This window comes from Canis lupus, chromosome 37 (genome assembly GCF_048164855.1).
Source record: "Canis lupus baileyi chromosome 37, mCanLup2.hap1, whole genome shotgun sequence".
Classification (NCBI taxonomy): Eukaryota; Metazoa; Chordata; class Mammalia; order Carnivora; family Canidae; genus Canis; species Canis lupus.
Genome location: NC_132874.1, coordinates 18,569,348 through 18,596,026, shown reverse-complemented (window position 1 = coordinate 18,596,026; position 26,679 = coordinate 18,569,348). Strand labels below are relative to the sequence as shown.

The 26,679-nt window shown below is 37.1% G+C and overlaps 1 protein-coding gene across 10 annotated transcripts in view; it reads right to left on the bottom strand.

Moving 5' to 3' along the window:
- The window catches only part of BLOC1S5 (biogenesis of lysosomal organelles complex 1 subunit 5), a 137,413-nt gene that overhangs the window by 72,603 nt on the left and 38,131 nt on the right, over positions 1-26,679 (bottom strand). For 2 of the 10 annotated variants that reach the window (XM_072814221.1, XM_072814228.1), the window contains one exon: positions 21,665-23,205. The exons of 4 other annotated variants lie outside the window; for them this stretch is intronic. In XM_072814221.1, coding sequence (XP_072670322.1) covers positions 23,026-23,205 — 180 coding nt within the window. In that variant the 3' untranslated portion in view covers positions 21,665-23,025. Of the gene's footprint in view, positions 1-6,394; positions 6,530-21,664; positions 23,206-23,614; positions 23,771-26,679 lie in introns of those variants that run through there. 4 more of the 10 variants (XR_012025577.1, XR_012025581.1, XM_072814224.1 and 1 more) reach the window with 4 other exon arrangements.

The following is a 26,679-nucleotide window of genomic DNA, read 5'->3' as shown; positions in this document are numbered from 1 at the left end:
TAGGATCCTCCAAATAAACACTGAGTCCTGACACTGAACATTCTACTCTGGTAAAACCAATCTCACCTGCGAAAGCTCTATTACTTGATAGAGAAAAAGAAGTAAAATGAAAGATGAAACAAATAAAATGGGTTACAGGAACAAACAACTAGAGCCACCTAGAGGTTCCTGGGTTTTAGTACCACCAAGTTTGTGAACTGTTCAATCTGTACCAGTAATTGTGTGTGTGTGTGCTTTTGAGGGGTGGAGGTGGAGAGAGGAATCCACAATTTTCATTAGATTCCTAAAATGATCTACTTCTGCCAAAAGGCTAGGAATCAGTAACCTACATAATAAAAAAAAAAGAGAGAGAGAGAAAGACATAGAAGTAAAACTGCACACAAGTCCAAGTGCCTGATTGTAAGGCCTAATGTGGATATACTAAATAACACTGCAAACTTAGAACTATTAAGACATAAAATAATGAAATCACACTAGAGCTAGAATGGCTTCTCAAATTTTGGATTAGTTTCTTAAAACTTTTTTCTTTAAACTCAGTTTAGTTAATTTATGGTGTATTATTAGCTTCAAGGGTGGAATTTAGTGATTCATCAGTTGCACACAACACCCAGTGCTCTTATCACGTGCCCTCCCTAATGCCCGTCACCCAGTTACCCCATCCCCCCCACCTCCCCTCCAGCAACCCTGTTTGTTTCCTAGAGTTAACAGTCTCTCTCATGGCTTGCCTCCCTCTGTTTTTATCTTACTCTGTTTTTCCTTCCCTTCCCCTATGTTCATCCGTTTTGTTTCTTAAAATCCACACGATTAGAAAACATTTCAAAAACAAAATATGTGGCCCAATGTAGTTTTGTCCAAGTTCTATGACATCAGGCAGAGATGTTCATAAAAAAATAACTTATGCTCTGCTATTATTTTGTAAGAATATATTTTTAAAAGATTTTATTTACTCATGAGAGACACACAGGCAGAGACACAGGCAGAGGGAGAAGCAGGCTCCATGCAGGGAGCCCGATGTGGGACTCGATCCCAGGTCCCCGGGGTCACGTCCTGGGCCAAAGTAGATGCTCAACTGCTGAGCCATCAGGCGTCCCTTGTAAGAATATTTTAACATCGAAAAGTAGGAAAGATGCAGCTTTAGAGTAAAAGGCAGAGTCCTTAAACTGAGTACAATTAACTCTGTTTAAAAGTCCCTACACTCACCCTCATTTTCTCACTTCAGTCGTCTGACCCAAGGATCTGAATGGTGCAGGCAGCGAAACTCGGTCTCGTATCATCACTGCCTGTGGACTGGCACTTGGAAATTACTGGAATCAGGGCCTGGCTCTTACATTCATGAAAGCCAGGGCTCCCTGCTCAACTGAAAAACCCAGAGGAACGAGCACCAGATTTTGAGTCCTGGGTTTGCCATTAATTAAGTCACTTAACCTCTCTTTGAACTTCAGTTCTTGACATCACATGAGAAGACTTACACCTTCCCTGCTGTTTCACAGGACTGACAGGTTCAAATAAAACAAGTAGGTGAGCAAGTGTTTTTTTTTTCTTTCGAAAAGTATAATGTGAGATGAACTTTAAGTACTAACACATACTAAGAAGAAACAAAAACCCAAAGAAATATTTCCTGAGCATTGCTAAAGTGCCAGATACTGTTTTATTTGAAGATTTATTTTATTATTTATTTGAGAGAGAGAGAGCCAGAGTGTGTAGCAAGTGGGAGGGGCAGAGGGAGTGAGGGAGAGAATTTCAAGCTGACTCCCTGCTGAGTGTGGAGCCCAGCTCGGGGCTCCATCCCAGGACCCTGAGATCATGACCTGAGCCAAAACCAAGAGTCAGATGCTTAACGGACTGTGCAGCCAGGTGCCCCTAAAGTGCCAGACACTGTTTTATACAATATTACCCCCTCTAGTCCTTGTAGCCACCAGATGAGGGAAGCTGCAGCGGAGGGAGGATAAAGTAATGTGCTAGGTTTATTCAACTGGTGAGGAGTAAGGCGAGGACTTGACTCCCTGGCTGCCTGGTTCTAATTCCATATTCTTAGTCACCACAACACACTTTCCTACTTGATCATATAATTATTACTATTATTATTATTACAATTCTTGTAGATTTTAATTCCAGCTCCTGGCTGAACATACAGTAATTATTAATCATTGGCCAGACTTAGGCTCCTCTGGTAGATCAGCAATACCTACAGATGATAGCTTTTAGTTTAATAACAAAGGATTTGCGGGATGCCTGGGTGGCTCAGTGGTTGAGCTTCTGCCTATGGCTCAGGGCGTGATTCCGGGGTCCCAGGATCGAGTCCCACATCGGGCTTCCCTCGGGGAGCCTGCTTCTCCTTCTGCCTGTGTCTCTGCCTCTCTCTGTGTGTCTCTCATGAATAAATAAACAAAATCTTAAAAGGAAATAACAAAGGATTTGCTTAGGAATCATTCTGCTAACGTGTCACTTTTTTTTTTTAAATATCAACCTGTGTAGCTTGCTGTTAAGATCTAGCCGGTGTAACCACCAGCCCACATTGCTAAGAAAGAAGACTGGGCATTATTATATTCAAAGTGGACATATATCACTGGGTAAAAATGTAAAAAAAAAAGGGGGGGGGCGTATAGGTTATGAAATTCAAAATGTGAAGTCAGTGTGAGAAGTGTTGATTCAATTTCCTAAATCTTTAGTAAATTATAGGTAGGCATTACAACAGTACCCCATCCCTCACCCTCCCCTCCTGCCACTCAGCCAGCAGGTGTCCCTGGGGGACAGGTCTCCAGAGGTCTGGAAGGGGCAGCAGCTCAGAAGCAGTGGGGAGGCCAGGACATGTTTGGGGCACAGTCCAGGCCGCAGGAAGAGGAGAGATTTATGGGCACCGGTGAGGCTGGCTGAAGCCAAAAAACTATTAAGGGACTCTGCAGTAGACTGGTTTTTCTCATTCATTTTGTTTTGTGATTTATCTAGGATAGAACATCATTGATTTTCTTCTTTTACTCAAGACAGGTCATCTTTAGTTAAAGTTGAATGCAGCTTTGGTAGTTTAAGGTCTAGAGAGCAGAGAAACCATGGCGGGGCAGCACTAGTGGGCAGGGTCCACCAGCAGCAAGGACAGCATGGAGAGCCCACTAGTCCTGTTGTGCACTGAGCAATGTGGTGCCACTAGGACCAGCATCCCCCATATGTGCCCTTTCTTTTGACTTTCTGTGACTTGCCCCCAAGCAGGACCACATACCATGTGCTTTACCTGGCAGCTTCCCAAGCAGACTCCCAGCAACCCCCGCCCCCATCCATCCCAACCCCATACACGGTTTACAGCAACACTTTTACCTTGCCCTTCTCCTGTCCATAGACAAGCTGGCTCTGCTGGTCCCTGTGGCATCTCTCCCCTAAGGTCTTCTATAACTCACTTCCATATGATTTGTCCCATCACTCTTTCATTACTTCATCAACCCAACCCTTCAGGCATGTGGGCAACTTTACACTTTTCTTTAGCCATAGAATGCTTGCTCTTACCCTGCGTGGAATTTTCAAAGTACTCCCTTTGCAAGGTGATATAATACCAAGTATGTAGACTTCGGAGTCAGACAAGATAGAGATGAGAATCTCAAACACTCTCTCTCTCTCTGTTTGTGTGTGTACACACACACACACACACACATATATATTTAATTTACTTAAATATAGAGAGATATATTTAAACATTTGTTAACTGGATACAGTACATCAGAAACAGCTTGATTCTTTGTCTCGTAAATTAAACCTATGAGGCAGCTATTCTTACTTCCCCCCAGTTTATAGGTGAAAATGCTGAAAATGCTGAAGCACAAAGAAATTAAGCACAGCCAGTTGGCAGAGGAGCTGGGATTCAAATCCCAAAACGCCCGGAACTCAGAGCCCCTGATCTTGGCCATTACTGATTCCCAACTCACTAGCTGTATCGTATTAGCTTGAGCAAGCTGCTGAATCTGTCCAATCCTTAACACCCTCCCGTATAAAACACTCTCCTGAATAAATGCCCACTCTGCTGGATGAATGAGATAATGTATACGAAGCTACTATCAAGCAATCTGGCATTCAAGAGGCTCCAAAAATGGTTTGTGTCCCTTTTCTTTTCTGTCCAGTTACATTCTACTCATCTTTCACATTCAGTCACGTCCATGAAGCCTCCTTGGAAGAAAGAATGAACTATTCCAGCCTACAGTGATTTCTCCCTCCTGTATAACCCAAGAGTTCTAAATTTTAGTTTTAAATTGTGTTCCAACTATTTCATTTAGGTTAGCTTTTGCTTTTCCATCTAAAATAATTTCTAGGCAGTAGCAACCTATTTACCTTCATTTACGTCCCCTGTGCTTTGCAAAATACATCATAAGAACTAGATAAATGTTGGCTGCACCAGCAATGCAGCCCCCTGGATACTAAGATAGATCTTGCTTTAGAACAATTGCATTCTATCTTAGAAAATGCTTATAGAAAAGTATTATGGTCAATACAGATTCATAATTTATCATTTATCCAGCCTGGGTAGCAAGGAGTTGAAAATGAGGAACAAGTTCTAATTTAACTTTCTTTCTGTGGTGTACCTGGTTGTTGAAGGCTAACAAACTCTTGGTATCTAGGAAGCTATACTCTATTACTGAACCACTGTACTACTGAGGAATCCATGTCGGTACTAGAAAACATTAATAGCACCCATCCTTAAATATGTATGGCAGCAATTAGGATTTCAGGGCTTCATGGACGTGTTAATTATTCATAGCTGGTGATTTCCCTCTGAGGTAATTATAAGGACTATTAAAGTAACTGGAATTTGTAGAATTGGCTAACTATTGTGTTAAGCCAATCCTGGGAGTGAGCCAAGATAAGAGGCCAAAAATGATTCCACTGATACAAACCACAGCCAAAACAACAAAGACAACTGATTTAAGGCTCCAGACATAGTCCATTCTCTCTAAGTTCTTAAATTAGACTGAAGACCACCAAAACCTGGCCCGGCACACTCCACAGAAGCAACAAAGTGCCAAGACCTCCTGCCTGGCTCTCTTCCACCCAGAAAGACTACTTTAACCACAATCCACACATGGTCTGCTTTCCCTCAAGTCCTGTGTGATGGCACAGGCCCTACTTTTGTTTTTAGTTGTTGTCATGGACTCTTCTTTAGATGTTCTTAATTTTATCTATTACCATTTCTAATTGACCATTTCCAGCTACATTTTCTCAATTTGAGTCTCTTGGCTTGAAAAGGGTCAGTGGGAGTCAAAAGACAAGACCAAGTGGGTGAGGAATTCTTTCATGTGGACACAGGACCAACAGGAGGAGTTAGATGAAGGCTGCCAACCATACTGGTTGGCCAAGTAAGGGCCAGGCTAAATGGAAAGGTATCTTAAAGGAAGAAAACCTCAATATAGCTATTTCTACTATTCCTGAAGAGCTGGTCAATTTCTAAATCAATCAGAAATAAATAATTTCAAATGCAAAATTTCACACTACACTTCTAAAAGTTACATATTTCGCTACAGAACATGACCAGCAATTTGATTCTGATGGATCATAATGAAGAGACACTAAATCAATACCCCTGCTTCCAGGGAGAAGATGGATGAATACCTAAACAAGCCAGACTGAAATTAGTCTACCCTACTGTGAAAAACTTCGGAGACAGCGTACGCAACCTCCCTAAGTAATGTAACGTGTCGCGAGTTTCTCTTCATTCTGCTAAATGTCACTCCTTGTGACACTTACATACAATATATTATACCTCTTATTTCGTCAATGGAGTGTGTCGATATAAAGGCCAGTATTCAGATAAAATTTCAAACAGGCAATCTTCTGGAAGTTTCCAAAGGTATATAGTTGGCATAGTCCAAAGTATATAGGCTCAAAGTCCAAACGACTGTCCCCAGGTTTTCAGGACACAAAGAAGAAAACCTGTGATGAAATCCTTTATTATGCCAGTTTTCCTTCAGATGAGAATTCCAGAAGGCAATGTCTAAATATTAGAAGTCTTTATTTCTCTTGTTTGCCATGAACACGATGAGGCTACCTCGGTGATGTCCAGATTGTTAAGGATCACAGAGAAGCCAGTTCCTATTGTGAATATCTCACAAGCCGCACTAAAGATAAAGGACCCACAGGGTTCAAAAAGCTCTCACACTACTCAAAAACATGTTTTGATGAAATGGATAGTAATGCTGTCTAGAAAGTGTACATTTCTTTTGGAGAGCCTGAAACAGGAGCCCCAAATTCTCTTAAGGAGTAAAAGAAAAACAATGCCATAAATAAGCATAGTTCGAGAAGCTGCAGGTAATCTCTGAGATGGTTCCCAGAAGTGGACAAGAAAGGACCCAAGGCCACCATCTCACAAGAGGCTAAATAACGCAGAGCGGTGTTCCCAAAGCAAAGACAAACAACTTACCCAGCCAGAGCCCCTCTTAGTAACGCCAAGTGGGTAGTAATTCATTACTGCTGGTCACTGGATTCCAGCGGAGGAAACTGAAATGTCATACCTTCATTCACAACACCGGCTCATGGAATTATTTTTTCCGGATTCCTTGGGAAGTTAAAGTATTTGAGAAGAATATCAGGAACTGTTGTTTCAGCCTGTTTTGGGAGTAGATAATTGCCTTCCAACTCCATTATTTCAGGAAATGATGTGTGCGGCATTGTTCTTGGATGGGGGTAGCTCTGTGGTTTAGCAAGACCCATACATGCTTATTAAACAAAACAAAACAAAAGCACGCAGTCTAAGTCACTTCGCTGAACTCAGACTTTTTGAATCTGGGCTCTAGATAAGAGGCTGGCCCCAGACAACCTACCCACATACCAATAACATTCTTCTGAAAGGGTGTAAGCAAAACTTGTTTTGAGAAATGAGAAATTTCACCAAAATTACTAAATGTGGTAATAAATAACGCTGGTACATTAAGTGCTGTCAAAATTGGTTCAGCAAAGACCTATTTGAAAGGCGAGGTTTTTCTCTAATTTGGGTCTGAATCAAAGACCAGCCTGGGAGCTAGAAGTAAAACATTTCATCCTGAGAAGTACCTTTGATTCCATGGAATATATTAGCCGATCTTCCTGAAATGTGACATCATTTGTGGTACCAGCTGTATGGGTGTGCCATCTAAGGATTTACAAAACTAGTATTTCTTTTGCTTTAATATGTATTTTAAGATCATAGAAAGCAGTCTAATCCAGCTAAGTGCCTCAAGGGGAACTGCTATGGACTTCACTTTAAGAAGCTTAAACTGTTTACAATCATGATCTATCAACATTTTTATGGATGGATTGCAAAGAATAAATTCCCAGATGGACATCTAGAATCAATGGTGATGATGCTGATGATGATAAAACTGTTAAAAAACAAACATTAAATATGGCACTTATACGTCAGGCTATGTTGTAAATATATTACATAAGTTAGCTCATTTAACCCTTAGAACAAACTTATGAGGTAAGTTTTGATACTTTTACCACCCCTATTTTACAGATAAGGAAACTGAGGTACAGAGCAGCAAAGTAACTTACCCATGGTCCCCTAATTAATAAGGAGTCAAGATAGAACTGAACTCACAGTGAATACTCTCACCACCTCAGTTATCCCATCTCTCATGGTTCTCAGACACTTCTGTCTGACTCAGACAATAGTCGTATCTCCTAATAGATTGGTTTGTTAATGAATTGGGAAGTACTGAAAATTTTCTAGTTGGAGTCTCTATTCTCTATTATGACTCAACATTAGTTTCCAATAGTTGTTGTAGAGAATTCATTTCCCTTTGAACAGTATATTACTATAGGTAGGATGTCAGCAAATAGAAAGCCATCTCTATGAAGTATCCAGGCCTGGCATTGTCATTCAAATGTTTAAGGATGTACTATTAAATGTTTAAGGATGTACTACCTTTAAAGGTTTTTAAAAAATCCATTACCAAATGCAGAATTAAGTTATTTTTTTTAAAGATTTTATTTATTTATTTATTCACGAGAGACAGAGAGAGGGAGGCAGAGACATAGGCAGAGAGGGAAGCAGGCTCCATGCAGGGAGCCTGACGTGGGACTCGAGCCCGGGTCTCCAGGATCACGCCCTGGGCTGAAGGTGACGCTTAACCGCTGAGCCAGAATTAAGTTATTAAGAAATCCCTCAGTTCTTCCATATTACACTTTAAAAAAATCAGGTGTGAAGAAATTCAGAGTGCTAGACTACAGCATATCCTTCCATCCATCGACCCACCCAACTATTTACCCATCCATCCATCCATCCATCCATCCATCCATCCACCCATCTAATCAATGAGTCCCATATGCCAGGCACTAAGAGTACAGAACGGGTGAGACAGACGAGGGGCCTGCCCTCATGGAGCTCATATTTCAGTCAGGGGACATTAAACACAAATGTGAGGGAACTATTTTAGACTGAGTGATCCAGGAAGGCCTCTCTGAGGGGGTGATGTTTGAACAGAGAGCTAAAGAAAGTGAAGGAGGGAGTCTTAATTGGATATGGTGAAAAAGCATGTTGGGCAGGGGCACCTAGGTGGGAATGGGGTTGGGTATGTTTGAAGATCAGCAAGAAAGCCAGTGTAACTAGATGAAACTAAGCAAGGTGCACAGGGACAGAAGATAAAATGTGACATAGACAGGACCTCACTGGCCATGCCAATGAGTATAGATTTTGTTGAGTGGGAGAGGCCATCATTAGTTTTAAGCAGGTGAATGACCATGACAATGCTTTCTAAGACACATGGCTGCAGTGAGGGAAATGAATCAGTGGGGAACAAGAGCAAATGCAAGGAGACTGGTTAAGAAGCAGGAGTCTAGGAGAAAAACCCGATAGTGGCTTAGACCAGAATTGCAGCAGTGAGCTGGTAAAATCAGGCGGTTAGATTTGGGATATATTATGAAGGCAGAGCCAACGTGGCTACCTGGTGTCCTGGATGTGGTGTGTGACAGAAGAACCAAGCACACTGCCTAGATTTCGATCCACGCAACTGCATAAACAGTGGGATCTCATCCTGAGATTTGGAAGACTGGGGGAGGAACAGTTTGGGAGCAAGAGGCATCAAGAGTTCTGTTTAGACACTGAAGCTTGATACCTGTTAGCTATCTAAGTAGAGATGCTCATCGGGCAGATTTTTGAATGGGTGAGGGGAAGAGTCAGCTATAAATTGGGCTGGTTAAAGTCATGGCTGTTGGGAAGAGAATAGGTTGGAGGTCTGACCCTGAGGCACATATAAAATTAGAGGCTGGAAAGAAGAGGAATATCTAGAGAGGCGGAAGGCATACTGGGAATATATGGCGATCAGAGAGCCAAGTGAAGACAGTGTTTCTAGAAGGAGGGAGTAATCAACTGTGTCAACTGCTGAGATAGATTACTATGAATTCAGGACCAAGCATTGGATTTGGCTTGATAGGGGTTGCTGCTGACCTTGACAAGAGGGGGTTCAATGGAGGAGTGGTACTGAAAAGGAGGCTAGAAAGGCCTCAAGGGACTATAAGGTAAGTGCAGACAGCCGCAAATATTCAGGCATTTTACTCTAAATGTGAGCAGATAAATGGAGCAGTAGCTAAGGGTAAATGTGGAGCCTCTGGAGGGCATCTGGGGTCTAGGTGGTAGTTTTAACACATTTGTAATTCGTTAAATTAATGATTTTGCAATGGTCTCTAAATTTTTCTCTCTTCATCTGAAAAACAGGAAATAAAAGAAATAAAATTAGTTTAACTTAACTAATGTTTGAAACATGCATTTTTCTTCTGCATACATTTAATCAAGGTTTTGTTTTGTTGCTTTTTTAAAATACAAGGTAGCATACAAATGGGCATCTAGACTTGGCTCAGCCAGTCAGGTGGCCGCAGCAACTATGAGTATCGCCTCCTATTTTCCTGTTACTATAATCATTTTCCTTTCCCTGATCAGATAATCTGGTTTATAAAACATAACTCACAAAAAAATAAAATAAAATAAGATTAAAATAAAATAAAATAAAATAAAATAAAATAAAATAAAATAAAATAAAATAATCTCACTCATTTTAGGCTCAAGCACTCCTATCAAGAGGACTCCCTGACTAGCTCCATGTGGTACGGGTTATCTGTAACCCCAACCCACCAGGAATGCTAAGTGTAACTAGATTTCTGAAAATCCAGAAGAGAAACGGAGGGTGGGGGGGGGAGAGGTCCTCAGCCCCACCGGTCCTAAGAATCTCCGCTTTCTCAGGTGATGGGCAGTAATGTCCACGCATTCCAGGACTCAAGTACAGTCTCACTCTGTGTCCTCAAGAAGATACTTATGTGAGATTATAAGACAATAAACCCAAGATCAACACAAGAGCTACACGTCATATATCAGATACAGGAAGGTGTTTTGTTATCATCTTATAGCCACTGGGACCTGGGATCTCCACCACCAATCTAACGCACTTCACGATAACCTAGGTCTGTGATAGCAGGACCAGTTTGGGCAAGAAGGAAAGGAAGAAACTAAAGTAGTGCAATTGGGAGCAACTCCCTTGCTCTCTGCAGCCACTTGTTTCTCAAGCTCCAGTGTAAGCCTGTAGGCAGCAACCTCACAGCTGGCTCAGCCACGTCACAGAACATCCTACACTTAGAGAACTTCAGACAAAAATGTATGAAGCTCATCGAATCTGCAAATGAAGATACCTTTATTTTATCCAGTGGAGGGTTTTAAAAAGTATCATTGTCACCCGGGTACATTTACAAAAGTGTGTGAGTGTGCATGGTGGTGGTAGGGAAAGGTGCTTCTCTTCTGTCATCTGCTGCTGCTTCTCAACAAATTCTATTAAGAATTCCAAAATCTCTTCAACACCAGATAAGAGAGAAACTGTGATTTCATTTGGAAATGAGATGCAGAACATTCTGTTTCAAGACAGTGAGTAGAACAATAGAGAGGCAAGCAGAATGGTGGGAGGCCAGGACGGAGGATACAGAAGGGTTTGGCCTATACTGTATTAGTCCCTCTTCAGGAACTGAGGAATTCCTGCTTCCTCTGACCCTATCAGGCAACATATTTTCATTGCAGGTCTCTCAAGTTGAAACTCTGGACTTCTTAAAAAAAAAAAAATTAAACATAGTGGCTTAGAGCATTACATATTACTGGCACTATTATTGGTACCATGATATTTGAGACATACTAGTTTTTGTGGGCTAGCTAAGAGCCTAATCACTATGTACATCATTGTTTCCATCTAGAGATCCATTTCAAGTTCCAAACAAATGACTTAAATTTTTAGAAAAAAAAATATATATATAGGTTAATTGGGAGTAATTATGTGTGTGTGTTTCACAAAAAGGTAAGATTTCATGTTTCTATTTTTGCAGTAGATAGTTCATTTTAAAAGCTTTCCTAAGAAAAATAGCAAATATTATAAATTAGATGGTGATAGACCAGAAGCCTGATGGTGTAGACTAAAAATAATGGAACACGTTAATCAAGTCTACGTATTTCTTCGTATTCAATCCTGGTAAAACACTAGTGTAAACGGTGAGGATAATTCAAATATTCCTTAACCAAACCCATGACTAGCTCTGAAGTAGGGAGTTTCCCTTGTTTACTACATAGCTAGCACATGTTTTCGGCATGGGATATAAAATAGCGTAAAACACATTCTTTGTCCTTGAACAATTTAGTCTTCTGGGAAAGGAAACAGGAAATCCTTAATGAGGGGTTAGCTGCTTAATAAAACCCCATCGTGCTTTCTCACTAATTATATAAAAGCAAAATACCTAAAAGGTGAAGAGAAGACCCTTTGGTACCATTTTACTTTGCTAACTTATAGTGATGGTATTCTCAAAAGCAAAAATTTGGTCACTTGGGTACCAATTAAGAATGTATATGAAAAGGAAATATCTAAATCTGAAGCTGTGCTAGTGATTGGCATACGTAATACAAACAGCACACAAATGTATCTATATATGGATGTTAAGAACTCCCACTACCTTAAATTCCAAACCCAGATCTTCATCTCTAGCCCTGCCCTGTCTAGACTAGGAATTGCTGTTTTCAGCTACATTCTCAAAATCCACGAGCAGGTTAGTAATTTCCTCTATCAATCAGGCATACATCTGAGTCCACAGAATAAGCTTCCTGTAACTTTCACAGTGCCACTTATTCTAACAGTCTCATTGCCTACAGGATAAACACAAATTACTCAGGTTCGAAATGACGTGAAAATTTTCTAAGTGATGTGTTTTAAGTCCCTGTATAAATTTAGTGATGGAAGCATGGCTGAAACGTAAGTCTTCTGGCTCTCAAACCAGTGAGCTTTCCAATTCCTAGTCTTCCCTATCACCGTCTTCCACATTGAAGAGTCTGCAAGTTACCCATCGAATTTGCCAGGAGCATTCCTGTGTTTTCAGTAAACAAGGGTGGAAACCAAGCTTTACTCACTTCTTTGGCCTTAGTATGTATTGAGGAATAGAGTGGCTGGAACATGGGTCCTCCATAAATGCATACTGAACTAAACTGAACTGGAAATATTTTGCCATCCTTTTCATTCTCTAAATCCTAATGAATTCAAGTTCTACCTGTATTAATAATAGAACGATTCTCTGATTACAATTCACAGAGATAGTCCCTACCTGGAATTTGCTTAAACTACTTGCTTGTATACAATGGGGTGTGTGTCTGTGTATACATACATACATATATACACATATATATGCCAAAAATGGTCTTTGACATACTAGTATGGTCCTTGATTCATATTATTGTTTTGATCTATTTTATTATTATATATGCACAACTTGATCATAAATTCCTTTAAGATTGAGGACTATGTTGACTATATTTCTCTTGGAATAAAATCCAGACACTACACAATGCTCAGTGAACAGATGTTCATTAAATTTTACCTTGGCTTCCATATCAGGTAGGGGAAAATTGCCCTCACAACCAGCTCTTCAATTCCTATTATTTTCCATTGATTACATATTTTTGTCTCTAAACATTCATTTAGAAATTACTCTACCTTACTTTGGAGGAAAAGACCAATGGCTTTTCAAAATTCATCTGAAAACATTCCTGGGAATGCTGTTTCTTGATTTGGTTTTGGTTACACAGCTGAAACCCAATCATCTGTGTACTAGTCTATACTTCAGTATAAAGTCCAAAACATCACCTGGGGTCTTTCACTATACGCTGTTACCACTAATAAAACCCTCACATCAATAATATAATGAAAGAAATCTAGGTTTGTAACACGAATAAAGAAAGAATATAATTCTCAAAAGTATTCTCAAAAGTAATCCTAACTCTCCTGAAATCCAGCACATACTTTCCTGCATTTTGGTATTTTTGTCCAGTGATGTAACTTAAATTATCTCTTACACATCTTTGTTCATAGATGGTATATAGAACTGCTTAGATGAAGGAGGAAAAAAAAAAATCTGTTATCACAGTGACACCTGCTGGCTTTAGTTATAAATTTTAGATTCCAAGTGAAGGGCAGATCCCATTTAGCATCAAAATTGTGCTTAGTAAAGTTAAACATTAATGTTTTCCATCTTAATAAATTGATGTATAATTAATTTTAAAATTAATATTTAATATGCAATTGAGCACATTTTTAAAATTTTGTGACAGTGATCTTACTGTAACTATATAAACCATTTTTTTTTTCCTAAAGATTTTATTTATTCATGAGAGACACAGAGAGAGAGGCAGAGACATAGGCAGAGGGCGGGGAGCCCGATGCGGGACTCAATCCCAGGACCCCAGGATCACTCCCTGCCTGAGCCAAAGGCAGACGCTCAACCACTGAGCCACCCAGGCACCCCCATAAACTATTTTCTTAAAAAAGATACATTTTCAAAAAAGCTGTGTAAGCCTTTCAGAGTACATGACTTTTTTTTTTAAAGTAATTTGCCTTGTGGCTTCCTTTTCAAATTCTCTACAAATATATTTTAAGGGAATGCATTTTATTAAACCTTTACAAGATACTTTGTAGAATTGTAATTTTTGCAATGTAAGCAATTTCATAAAAGTTGAGAATTACATCTATGTAATAGAGAAACTTTTAAATACAATCTAGCTAACCTCATATATGGACTTTTTCCTCTCAGCTTTATTGAGATGTAACTGACATGGAACATTAGTTTCAGGTGTACAATGTGATTTGATATATGTATATACTGGCAAATGTTCACCACAATAATATCCACCACTTCACAGTTATAAAATTTTCTTGTGATGAGAACTTTTAAGAACTATTCTCTTAGCGACTTTCAAATACACAATATAGTCCTGTTTACTGCAGTCACCATGCTGTACATCTCATGACTTAATTTTATAATGAAAATTTGTATCTTTCGATCTTCTTTGCCCATTTCATTCACTCCCCACCCCCACCTCTGGCAACCACCAATCTGTTCAGTTTGTTGTGATCTTTTTTTTAGATTCTACATATAGGTAGAAAATGCTCTTCAGGCCCATCCATGTTTTCACAAATGACAAAATAACCCTTCTTCTCTATGGCTGCTTACCATCCCATTGTGTGTATATGATCACATTTTATCTATTCAACCACTGAGGATTTAGGTTGTTTCCACATCTCGGTTACTGTAAGTACTGCAATGAACATAGGGTGCAGTTATCTCTTCCAGATAGTGTTAAGATTTCCTGTAAATACATACCCAGATGTGGAAATGCTGGATCCTATGGTAGTTCTAATCTTTTGAGGAACCTCTATACTATTTTTCATAGTAGCTGCACCAACTTACATTCCTACCAACAGTGCACAAGGTTCCCTTTTCTTCACATCTTTGCCAATACTTTTTGATAGTAGCCACTCTAACACGTGTGAGGTCATGTCCCACCGTGCTTTTGATTTGCATTTCTCTAATAATTAGTGATGTTGAACACATCACGCACCTGTGGGCCATTTGTATGACTTTTTTGGAAAGTTGTCTACTCAGGTCCTCTTTTTTTTTTTTTTTGAATTTTTGCTTTTATGCTATTGAGTTGTAGTTCTTTATATATTTTGATTATTAACCTCTTATCGGATAGGATTTGAAAATATTTTCTCCCATTCCATAACTTTCATTTTATTAATGTACAGAAACTTTTTAAAGTAGTCTCACTTTTTGCTTTCGGTATCAAATCCAAATCATCATCAAGTGTCAAAGAGCTTACTGCTATACCATCTTCTAGGGGCTTTATGGTTACAGGATATACATTCAAGTCTTTAATCCATTTTAATTTTTGTGTATGGTATAAAGTAGTGATCTAGTTTTTTTTTTTTTTTTTTTGCACGTGGCAGTCCACTTTTCCCAACATTATTTATTGAAGAAAACTATCCTTTCCCCATTGTATATTCTTGAGTCTTTCGTCATAAATTAAATGACCATATACATATGAGTTTATGTCTGGGCGCTCTATTCTGTTCCAATGATTTATCTGTTTTTAGGCCAATACCATATTGTTTTATTACAGCTTTGTAACATACTTTGAAACAAGGATGTATGATGCTTCCAGCCTTGATCTTCTTTCCCAAGATAGCTTTAGCTATTCAGTCTTTTGTGGTCCCATACTAATTTTAGGGTTGTTCTGTTACTGTGAAAAAAGTGCCATGCGAATTTTGTTAGGGCCTACATTGAATCTGCAGTGACTGCACTGAATTTGGGTAGCACAGACATTTTATAAATTGTTCAAGTCTTCTAATTCTTCAGCATGAATTACCTTTCCAATTATTTATGTCTTCTTCAAGTTCTTTCATCAATGTCTGGTAGTTTTTAGTTTATCAATCTTTTACATCTGGTTAAATTTATTCCTAGGTATTTTATCTTTTTGATGCAATGTAAATGGCGTTGTTTTCTTAATTTCACTTTCTGATTTCTCTTTTTTGTTGTTAGTGTACAGAAACAACTGATTTTCATGTGTTTATTTTGTATCCTATAACTTTACTGGATTCGTTGATTAGTTCTAACAGTATTTTGCTGAAATTGCCAGGAGTTTTCTATAATATATAATACCACGAAAGAAGTAAAACTGTATTTGCAGATGACACTGACTTCCTTTATAGTCAAATTTTTCAACCATACACGGTGATTATTTGCTATGAAAGCTAAACTTATCCATGCCCACCTGGCCTCAATTACACTTTTTTTTTTCTTTAAGGGAGGAAAACAATTACTCTATAGGAATAATGGGAATCACATATCTGTATTCACTTTCATTTTTATAAAGTATAGTATTGACCACGTTGGCTATGGAGTGGCCAGGAAGGCTAACTGCATCGCAAAGGGCTGGTTCTTGTATTCCCTTTCTTCTTTAAGAAAAGGCTAGACCATTTGGACCTGGTGTGTTTGTTGACTGTTCTCAGTGACCTCAAGTGACACAGTGGTCTGTTCCCTACTGGCACTTATCTGCCTTTTAACCTTGGCCACACTAATATAATTTTTATCCTGTGGCACAGTCAGAAACAGTAAATACCTTTAGTAATTCAGAAGATTTTAGAAAACTGAAATTTTACATATTGACCATTAATCTTTGTAGTACATGAAGCATTTAAAAAACAACAACTATGTAATGGTAAAGAAAAATTAGGGGACACATCTATACTGTGGATTTTCATGATATCATTTATGGAATTAAAAAACATAAAAGTATTACTTATCTATCTAATGCTGCTGGCTCAATGTTAGGTGAGCAAAACAATATATTCCCTGTTATTTCTACTATTTTACTTTTCCTCCAAAAGAACAAAGTGTGTAAGTTTTGGTTACAAGGATGAAATAAGATTAAATAACTTAAATGTGCAATGTAAACTGTAAGCTATATGCTGGGTTATACAAATGTGAATTGACTACTTACCTTAAATTGATTTTGATTATTTCTGCAGAGATCATTTGAATCTTGAATTTTTGTGAGGATCAGATGTTGTGTTCTTATTAATTTGCTACTCTGTGCAATGCATTGTATGTGAAAATGTCAGTTTCTCCTCTTTTTATAAATATGAAAATATCAAAGGGAAATACTGTTTTGTTAATTTTGCCAGATCAGTCATAAGAAAGCACTGTTTTTAGCAATTAAAGTTTAAACATGAAAAGGAAGAGCATGAAGTAAATGATATGACTGCTTTTGACTCTCCATTCTATGACCTTGAATTGCACCTAAATCAATAAAATATTAATATCCATATTTATTGGAGTTGAAAATTAATTAAATGATCATAAAACTTTTCTGAGGAAATAAGAACAAACTATTAGAAAATATATTTTCTATAATGGTAACTTCAACGGAATGAATGTTTAAAATATTTTTTCTGGTATTTTTCATCCTGAGATACAGACTTACAGCATCAAATGGCAACATAAGAGCCTTAGGGTACAGTTTCGGGAAAGGCAGTCATTATGCTAAATTCCAAAGCAATAAAACCCTCTATTTTTAATTTGCAATGGCAACCAGAACCTAATACATCAAAATACACATACATTAAGAAACAGTTCAGAAAGTGAATGGAAGTGTTCAGATGGAAACCTTATGAGAATTTATGATGTATTTTGGAGGCATTTGTGACTCCTCAGGTTTTCGTGGCACGTCAGGTTTAATACCACAGATCTAGTACACCTATATCTACGTATCGATAATATCTATTTACATATTCACAAACCACAGTAATGTCCGAAACAGAAAAGAATCCAAGTGAAGTATTCAGATAAAAGTGACGTAGGTTCAGAACAAGACTACTATGCTCTTATCTTCAGTAGTTTGCAAATAGTAAAAGGAAAGAATCCAACAGAAGTAACAGGAATAATTAGTTCACAGAAAATAAATAATGAAATGGACAATATTTGGCACAATAATGAAAAGGAAAAGTATCACTTTTCAATTCCAGAATATGGACATTTCTTTTGGAGGTAGATTTTAATAAAATCAACACATACTTGTCTAACATTTCTGTACAGAGAAATCTCACTAGCTACTGAGTATCAAAAACACTGGAGAAAACATTTATTCCTGGTTGAGTAATGGTAAACAACTGAAGGTGGACAGAAAAAAGTGAAAATCCACAGCATAATTTAGATTGGGAATTGGTAACTATCCTAGAAGGGCCCCAGTTTTAAGGAGCCATGCTTGCATAGAGGACAGGAATTACAGTTTGGTACTGTATTCTTCCCTTCTGATTGCCATAACAAAATACTACAGATGGGGTAGCTTAAACAAAAGAAACCGGTTTTCTCACAGTTCTGGAGGCAGTGAGTCCACAATCGTAATTCCAGAAAATCTGATTTCTGGTGAGGCTTGCAGATGGCCAATTTTTGCTGTATCTTCTTATGAACCTTTTCTCTGTGTGCAAGTGGAGAGAGTGCTCTGTTGTCTCTTCCTCTTTTTTTTAATAAGAGCACTGTGTTATAGGACTAGGGCCCCATCCTTGTGACTTCATTTAACCTTAGTTACCTCCTTAAAGGTGCTATCTCCAAATACAATCACATTGGGGGTTAGGGCTTCAACATAATGATTTGTGGGGGCACAATTAGTTCATAACAGGGACAGACCTAAATGAGCAGCAGGACTGGTGAACTCCCCAAAAGGTAGTACTCTCAATGAGTAAACCAGAAAGTACCCAAATGTCCCCTTCCTTACTCTAAGTAGATCTGTGAAGGGGGGAATGCCAATACATATGTTTGAGGATGAAGTTCACACTACTTGTGAGTAAATGTATGTGTATGCACTGAAGGGCAGTGGAAAATGAAGTGATCCAGGGATTGTCATGCCACAAGAAACTGGTAGTTCAAGAAAAAGAAAAACTATCTTCTCTATAAGAACATATTTTAAACAAAAATCTCCCAATATAAAGCTTAGAGGGATACCAACTCACAACCACTGATCTTATTAGAAAACAAATCACCATAGACTTGTTTCAAATAAAACAACGCACAACAAATTGTAGATTTACAGCCACAAAAAGAGAAAAATGTGAAATTATCATATATAGAACATAAGTACATTTAATATATTTTAAGAAAAGAAAACAAGGAAATAATGGAACTATCCCAAATGATCAGGAATGTTTGAGAAAGAAAAATACAACACTTTTGGAAATTAAAAGAAAAAAAAAAACACCTGTAATTAAAAACTCAACAGGTTATAAATAGGTTAGAGATGGTGAGAACACAAGAATTAGGGAAATGGAAAACAGATTTTAAGAAATTATTCAGAATTCAACACACTAAAGAAAGAGACTGAAAATATGGAACGATATAAAAGAGATACAGAGAACAGGGTGTGATGACTTCCTAAAGGAGAGAACAGATAGAATGAGTGATACACAATATTTAAAAGAGATAATGGTTCAAAGTTTCCAGAATTTATGAAAACCACTAATTTTCGGGTTTAGGAAGCTCAAAAAATGTGGACAGGATAATAAAAAGAAATTTCAAAACACTTAAAAACACTAGAATTAAAATAATTAAAAAATTCACAGCTAGACACATATTATTATATGGACTTTAATTATGAAACACCAAAGATACAGACTGTAAACCTGAGAGAGAAGACAGATTAGCTTCAAAGGAGTACTGATCAGACTTAAAACTGAGATTTCAGAAGCAACACTGAAACAAGAAGATAATTAAAGAATATCACTCAATACTGAGAGAAAATAACCATCAATCTAGAATTGTAGACCCAGCTAACTTTCAAGGATAATAAAATGATAAACCATGGGTAAATCTAAAAAATACCGATCATATAAAATAAAAGAGCTATTTTTAGAGTTAAACTGAGATAAATTAAAATTTTAGACACTAATTAATTGAGGAATCAAACTTTGCCCAAAAGTCTCCCATGTTTAGGAACACAGTAAAGTTACTAACTTTAGATTTTTTAAACTATGCAGGTTAAATTTCTTGGTAAGCATTAAAGGTTAAAAACTGAGTTTTACCCTCTCAACTAGTCGAGGTAGAATAAATGGGAAAAGCAAATAAAAATTAATCTTCAAGAAAGCAAAAGAAAACAAAAACCAACACAATAGGCAGTGAGGAAACAGAAAAGGTAGAACAAAAAGCACAAAAGATGATACAAATGAGTCCTAATACATTAATAGTTTCAACAAATTTAAATGTATTAGATAGAAAAAAAAATCCAGTTATAACTTTTTTTTTTAATTATTTATTTATGATAGTCACAGAGAGAGAGAGAGAGAGAGAGAGAGAGAGGCAGAGACATAGGCAGAGGGAGAAGCAGGCTCCATGCACCGGGAGCCCGATGTGGGATTCGATCCCGGGTCTCCAGGATCGCGCCCTAGGCCAAAGGCAGGGGCTAAACCACTGCACCACCCAGGGATCCCCAGTTATAACTTTTAACTTACAAATACTAACCAGCTGATGTGTGTAGCCTATAGAACTTAAAAGCAATAAAAAATGAAATAAAAACATTACTAGAAATAGAGGCTATGACTACAAGATTCAATTTTAAGCTTGAAAGATAAAAAAAATTCTAAAATTGTTACGTATCTAGTAACAAAGCTACAAAATATAGGAAAAAAATTGATAGAATTACAGGAAGAATTAGAAAATTCACTAGTATAGGAAATTTCAACACATCTCAGGGATTACACGGAAGGAAAACAACAGTAAAGTAAGGGATTATTTGAACAACAGAGTAAGTTTTGTCTAATGGATACCCAACAACTAGAAAACACCATTATGTTAGGGACTAATGAAACACAAAAATTAACAATACTTTACAGGTCATAAGATAACACATTTCAATGTATAGGTCTTATACCAACCTATTCTCTAACCACAATCCAACTGAAGCTTAAATCAACAAGAACAATTTAAAAATCTACAGGTTAAGAAGTGAAAAAAAAAAAAAAAAACAAACCCACAAACATGTAAGTCAAAAAAAAAAAAAAAAGACAATACTCAGACCTTAAAAATAAATATTTCTATAGTACTTTAAAAGGCCAGAACATTACTTCACTTGCTCATTACAAAATAATCCTGTGAGCTACACAGAACCCATATTATCTCTGCTCAACAGCATAAACAGAAATGTTGTAAATTATGTAATTACTAAAGTTGATTTTTATATGTAAATAAAATATCAAAAATGATTTGGAAACTGTGAAATATAAGTGAAAATATTAAGGGGAAGGCAAATCAACTGTCCTATTTATACACTATGTTGATGAGCTAACAAGGTTACAAAGGAAGAATTTACTGTCTTAATGTTTATGGTTCAAAAAGCCTACCAATTTATTTTGGTTTAGGAAGTCCTTTAGATCCTCATATAAAATATACAACCTTGTATGGTATTTATTATTCATATGAGAGGAACATATACCATCAGAAACCTTCGCTGCACAAGTGGAGTAACCACAGTTAAGAGCACATTTGCTCTCACACACAGTCCTGACTTCTTGGTTATAACATCTGTTCAAATGGTGCGTTGGCAATTAATAGCATTCCAAACACTGCCTACAGTACAAAGAGAATTTTCATTTAAGGTTCCCCTCCCTTTTCATGTGTGGGCTATTTTTGGAAGTAAGGTCTTATTTTTTTCCATCCACTGAAAGAGAATTAAGAAAATTCCAACATGCCTTAGTGTCAGCAAGTGCTCTTTTTTTAGTCCAGGTACCAGAGAATGATTGATGAACCTGTCAAGCCTACAGTAGCGGACAGAGAAAGTTGGCAGAAGTTCAGTGTTATTGAAAGAAATCTCAAATACTTATTTCATCTCCTCTATTAACTTTAATCACATTTTCAACATGCAGCCAAGAATGAAGCTTTGACAGTAAGCCATAAATTTACACAAGTAAGCATTGTCACTTTTCTGCAGTAGCAACACTGAGATAACACAAGAGAGTTGGGTATTTTCTTGTGCCTTTCTTTACTGAAGAGCAGTAAAAAATATTTGAAAGATTTATCCATACCTCCAATTCATTTGCCATAAGTCTCAGAAATTATTGCATTTAATTTTGCTTGGTTTACGGCAAATAAAAAAATCAACTTAGTTCCTTAATTAGACTATTAAATGCAGATTTTTTAAAGATCACAGTGATGACAGAATTGGTACATGTTTCATCATAATACACCTGCTTATGAGAACAGACGTTAAACACTAAAAAAGGATTTACATTTAACATGGATCATTTGCCATGTGGGCAAACACTTCTGGTTTATTCAGAGCCAGAATCTTTATATGGTTCCAGAGGGACTCCTTGGCAGATTTTGCTGATTACTCATTAAACAGTTGAAACATGTATAGACATTATTTATCTTACAAAGCTTACCCACAGCAAAACAGACAAAAATGAGGTAAATACTATGGACAAGATTATGGTTCTTGGAAAGGCTGAACGTCAAGTATATTTTTGGTAAGCTTTTCCTTCTAAGTATATTTTAAAAGCTGAAAATATTAAGTGCTGGAAGGCCACAAAACTTAACAAGTGTGTTTTGTCATTCAGTGAAACACATGGTATTATGCTGTACTGCAAAATCTGTAACCTTTCCCAATGGGCAATTCAAAGACCAACGTGGCCATCTTTGCTTCAGTAGAGAAAAGGTTTTGACACTTGCCTCTCTTAAATGTGATCTCTGCTCCAAAGACAGTTGTTTTTGTCCACATTGCCCATGGAATAATACTGTATACATTCTTATAATATAGCCAAGGACGTTATGACAGGCAGCTATTACATCTGTCTTCTAAGCCACAATAACTAATATTCACCCTGTGTGAGAATGAATTAAATCATTTTTCTAATAAGTCTATACTTACAGTCCTCTGAGATAATCAATGGAAAAGACCCAATTCTGATTAACAAAAAGAAAAAAAAAATTATCTCATTTTTCCTCCTACTCCTCCCCATTCAAATAATCATATATAGGCACTTAAAACTGGGAAGATGTAGCACTCTTCTTCTATTAAACAGAGTCTAAAGACTAGTAGAACTTTCTTTTTTCTGATATAAGAGTGCCACTGAATATATTGCTAAGCTTGAAGCAGAGGCTAAATGGTTTGGTGGCAACAGTTTTTTGCAGGGAACTCAATGTTCTCTTATTAATTTGTCACCGTTGTGGTTAAAGTTCTTAAAAGGTGGAAAATTTTGCTAGGTCCTTCTCCATCTCGGCATACTGTTCTTTAAGCCTCTCCATGGCTTTTCTGTGTTCTTCATCCACTTCAGCCTGTTTGCTGTGTTGTTCTTTCATGAAATCTTCCCACTGGATTATATGCTGTTTTTCGCTAGCTATTAAATGGTCATTAAGAATCTGAGAAAAGAAATTTGAAAATCATATAACATTTTCCAGACAATTTTTCTTCTATGCAGAAGAGACAAACATAATTTTACCTCTTGATATTTGGTTACTACAGCAATCAATTTGAAAGTCACAATGCTAAAATTGCATTACAGTTTTAATGTCCAACAAGAACATGACTAATAAATTAGAAACATCTAAGGCTTCTCTTACTATGACTGAACATGGATGGGTAATCATATTTTTGAAATTTCAATAATGTCAAATATCTTTAAATGATAAAATCAAACACAATCCAGGTAAATTTTCATGCCTTTATTTCTCCTCAAATTCCATGTAACTGTATGTAATTTTAAAATCAAGCTTAAAGAATATATACTAAAAAAATCCTTATTATGAGAAAGTAAAGTACGTGTCTTACATAAAATATTTTTTAGATGCACTAAAAATGCATAGATTATTAATCGTTGGACGAGAGCTCAAGACATCCCCTTCTGGCTCAGCTCCGTTCCTTAAAGCAAATGAACACCAAAAGCATCTGTGCAACTATCTTCAGCTCTTCTTGAGATGTTTCTTACTATTTCAATATGAAGAAGAAAAAATTTTCTTTTGAGTACCACAACAATAAAGATAAAATAATGTATAAGTGAAAAAGACATAAGCTTAGTACAATTTCAAGAATTATCTTCAATTATTATACAACAAAGAGGAGCTAAACAGGAAGAGTATGAAAAATGACTTTATATCCCTGCCTTTAAATGTCCCACATACATGTCTTTAGAAGTTTTGATACAGACTAAATCCTATTAAACAAAAAAAAAAAAACTTGTGACAGATACATACCATAAAAAGTTATAAAGCACCCGAAGTCATGATAAATTCTAGAAATGCTCATGAAAAGAGGACACCTACTATACTCAGATACTGGTGCCCAGATGCTTGGTCATACCAAAAAGATAGCTAGGAAAAAAATGGAAACTGCTTTCCTGCTGTCATAATGTCCTTGCTGCTCCATTTTCTCTTTCATCTGACATGATAAGCATGATGAAAAGTGGATGGATAATCCATCGTTCTCCAAGTATCTATGAAATGCACATTTTGCTAGCTGTTCTGCGTATCTCATCTACTCCTAAAAACTGCTCTTATAAAATTACATTATTTTCATTTTACAGATAAAGAAATTAAGGTGAAAAGGACACTAAATGCATGTCTCCATGGTCTCAGCTATTACGTTTTTGATTCAAACTTAGGTCTCCATGACACCCGATCTATGCCTTTTCTATTCAAAGTGCAAACTGGATCTTTCCAGAGGAAGGTTTACACAGGTAGCCAGAAGTCTCTTTCACAAGACAAAAACAACTATTGTGAGAGCTCTTTCCGCCAATCTGATCAGCTGTTCCTCTGCACAGAGGCTTTCCAAGTGAAAAGAGGTTGAAGTGAGTCTGAAGTTTGTGTTAAAGTCAAACATTCCCTTACAATATGGGCCTCAGACCCCTGGGATCCGCATAGGCTCTACAGTGAGGGGGAGAGGGTTAGGGAGGGGTTTGCTGATGCAATACATTTGGGAAATAGGTTAAAACTCAAAACTTTACTTTTTAACTTTACAGCTTCATGGACTGTAATTCTCCAAAAGATGAATAAAACATGAAGAGTTTGTTAAACTCTTTTCATGGAACTTTGGCAAAAACTATTATATTCTAAGAGAAAAGCCACAGTCAGACTAAAGAGAGAAGAAGATGAAAATAAACTTCCTCAAAATAGGATCCTGTTTTAGCTGTAAATTATTTTTTAATAAGTACAGAAAAATTATGCACACTCAGATGCTATTTAATAGATTTTTCTTTTCTTTTTATTCTTTTAAGATATGCACCACAATTGGCTCAGCCGACCCTGTGATTTGGACCACAAGGCAACAACCCTGATTCCACTTCCCACTAGAGAGCACTTTTTCCAGCGCAACTCAATGGAAAAATGAAGATTTGGGAGGCATATAAACGTCACTTCAAATTCTGGTTCATTTGCTACCAGCTGCATGACCCTGAGCAAGTTAAAGTTTCTTTAACTTTAAAATGAGGAAAATAATACTTTACACTCAATAAATAAATATTTATGAAGACCAGGGGTAATACATGTCAAGTTCCTAGCTCAGTGCCTGTGGAACTTAATGAAAATTAATTATCATTATTTTACAAATTATAAGCAAAACCTCTAAAAGGAAGATCAAACACTTTTTATCCTCTCCATTTTTTTGTCATTTAATTTTAATAAATTTTTTAAAAGATTTTATTTTTCGAGAGAGAGAGAGAGAGAGAGAACGCATGCACAGATGGGGAGGCAGAGGGAGAAGCAGAAGCAGGCTCCTCAAAGAGCAATGAGCCCGATGTGGGGCTCCATCTCAGAACCCTGAGATCATGACCTGAGCCAAAGGCAGACACTTAATTTGAGACTGTGCCACCTAGGTGCTCCTAATTTTGTAATTTAATTTAAGCAATAGATTCTTCTAATAATTTGAATACAGGCAACTCAAATAAAAGTGAGTTTCCCCTTCTCACTCCTAAATTCAATTCAATCTTCCTTGATGATTCTACTACTTACCATCTGGCTCTAAAAAAAGACTTTAGGATGTCACTAAATATCATTATGTTTATTTTGTAGTTCTAAGCTTTTGCATATATGATAGATCAGTTCTTGGCCTCACAGTTCAGATGAAAAGAAGCTGAATGCTGACTACTCTCTAACTCAGTTGAAAATCTAGTTTTGCTTTCTTTTTTTTTTTTTTTAAGATTATTTATTTATTCATGAGAGGAGAGAGAGAAACAGAAAGAGACAGAGAGAGAGAGAAAGAGGCAGAGACACAGGCAGAGGCAGGCTCCATGCAGGGAGCCCGACATGGGACTCGATCCTGGGTCTCAAGGATCAGGCCCTGGGCTGAAGGCGGTGCTAAACCACTAAGCCACCCGGGCGGCTGCCCCTAGTTTTGCTTTCTGATCAAGTTCTTGAAATCACTTTTATTTTATCTTAGCCTCTCAGTTTTAAGAACAGTAAGTGCTACATAATCTTGCATTCCTCTTAACAAACAGTAAAGAAAAAAGGGGCAGTTTATACATTCATGTATACTGACAATACCACAATCTTTACATAAATAAAATCTGACTACCTGGAAATAACATCTACCTGAAACTTAGTTGAGAACTATATGGTAAGACTTTTAAACTATCAAAAGAAAAAAAAAAGATACCAACAAGTCCAATTACAAATACTGTAGTATTCATGAAAAGCTCTTCTGATCCTGAATCGACTTACTTTACTTTACACACAGTTCTAACCATGTTAATTAACTGGTTTCCAAAAGTATACTATATTATTAAAAGTCACAAATTAGAAAAAAAATGCTGATAAATGAGATAGGAAGAAATTATAGTCAGCCTTATGGGGAAGGAGAACACAGATACAAAAACTTAAAAAAAAAAAAAAAACTTAAAACAC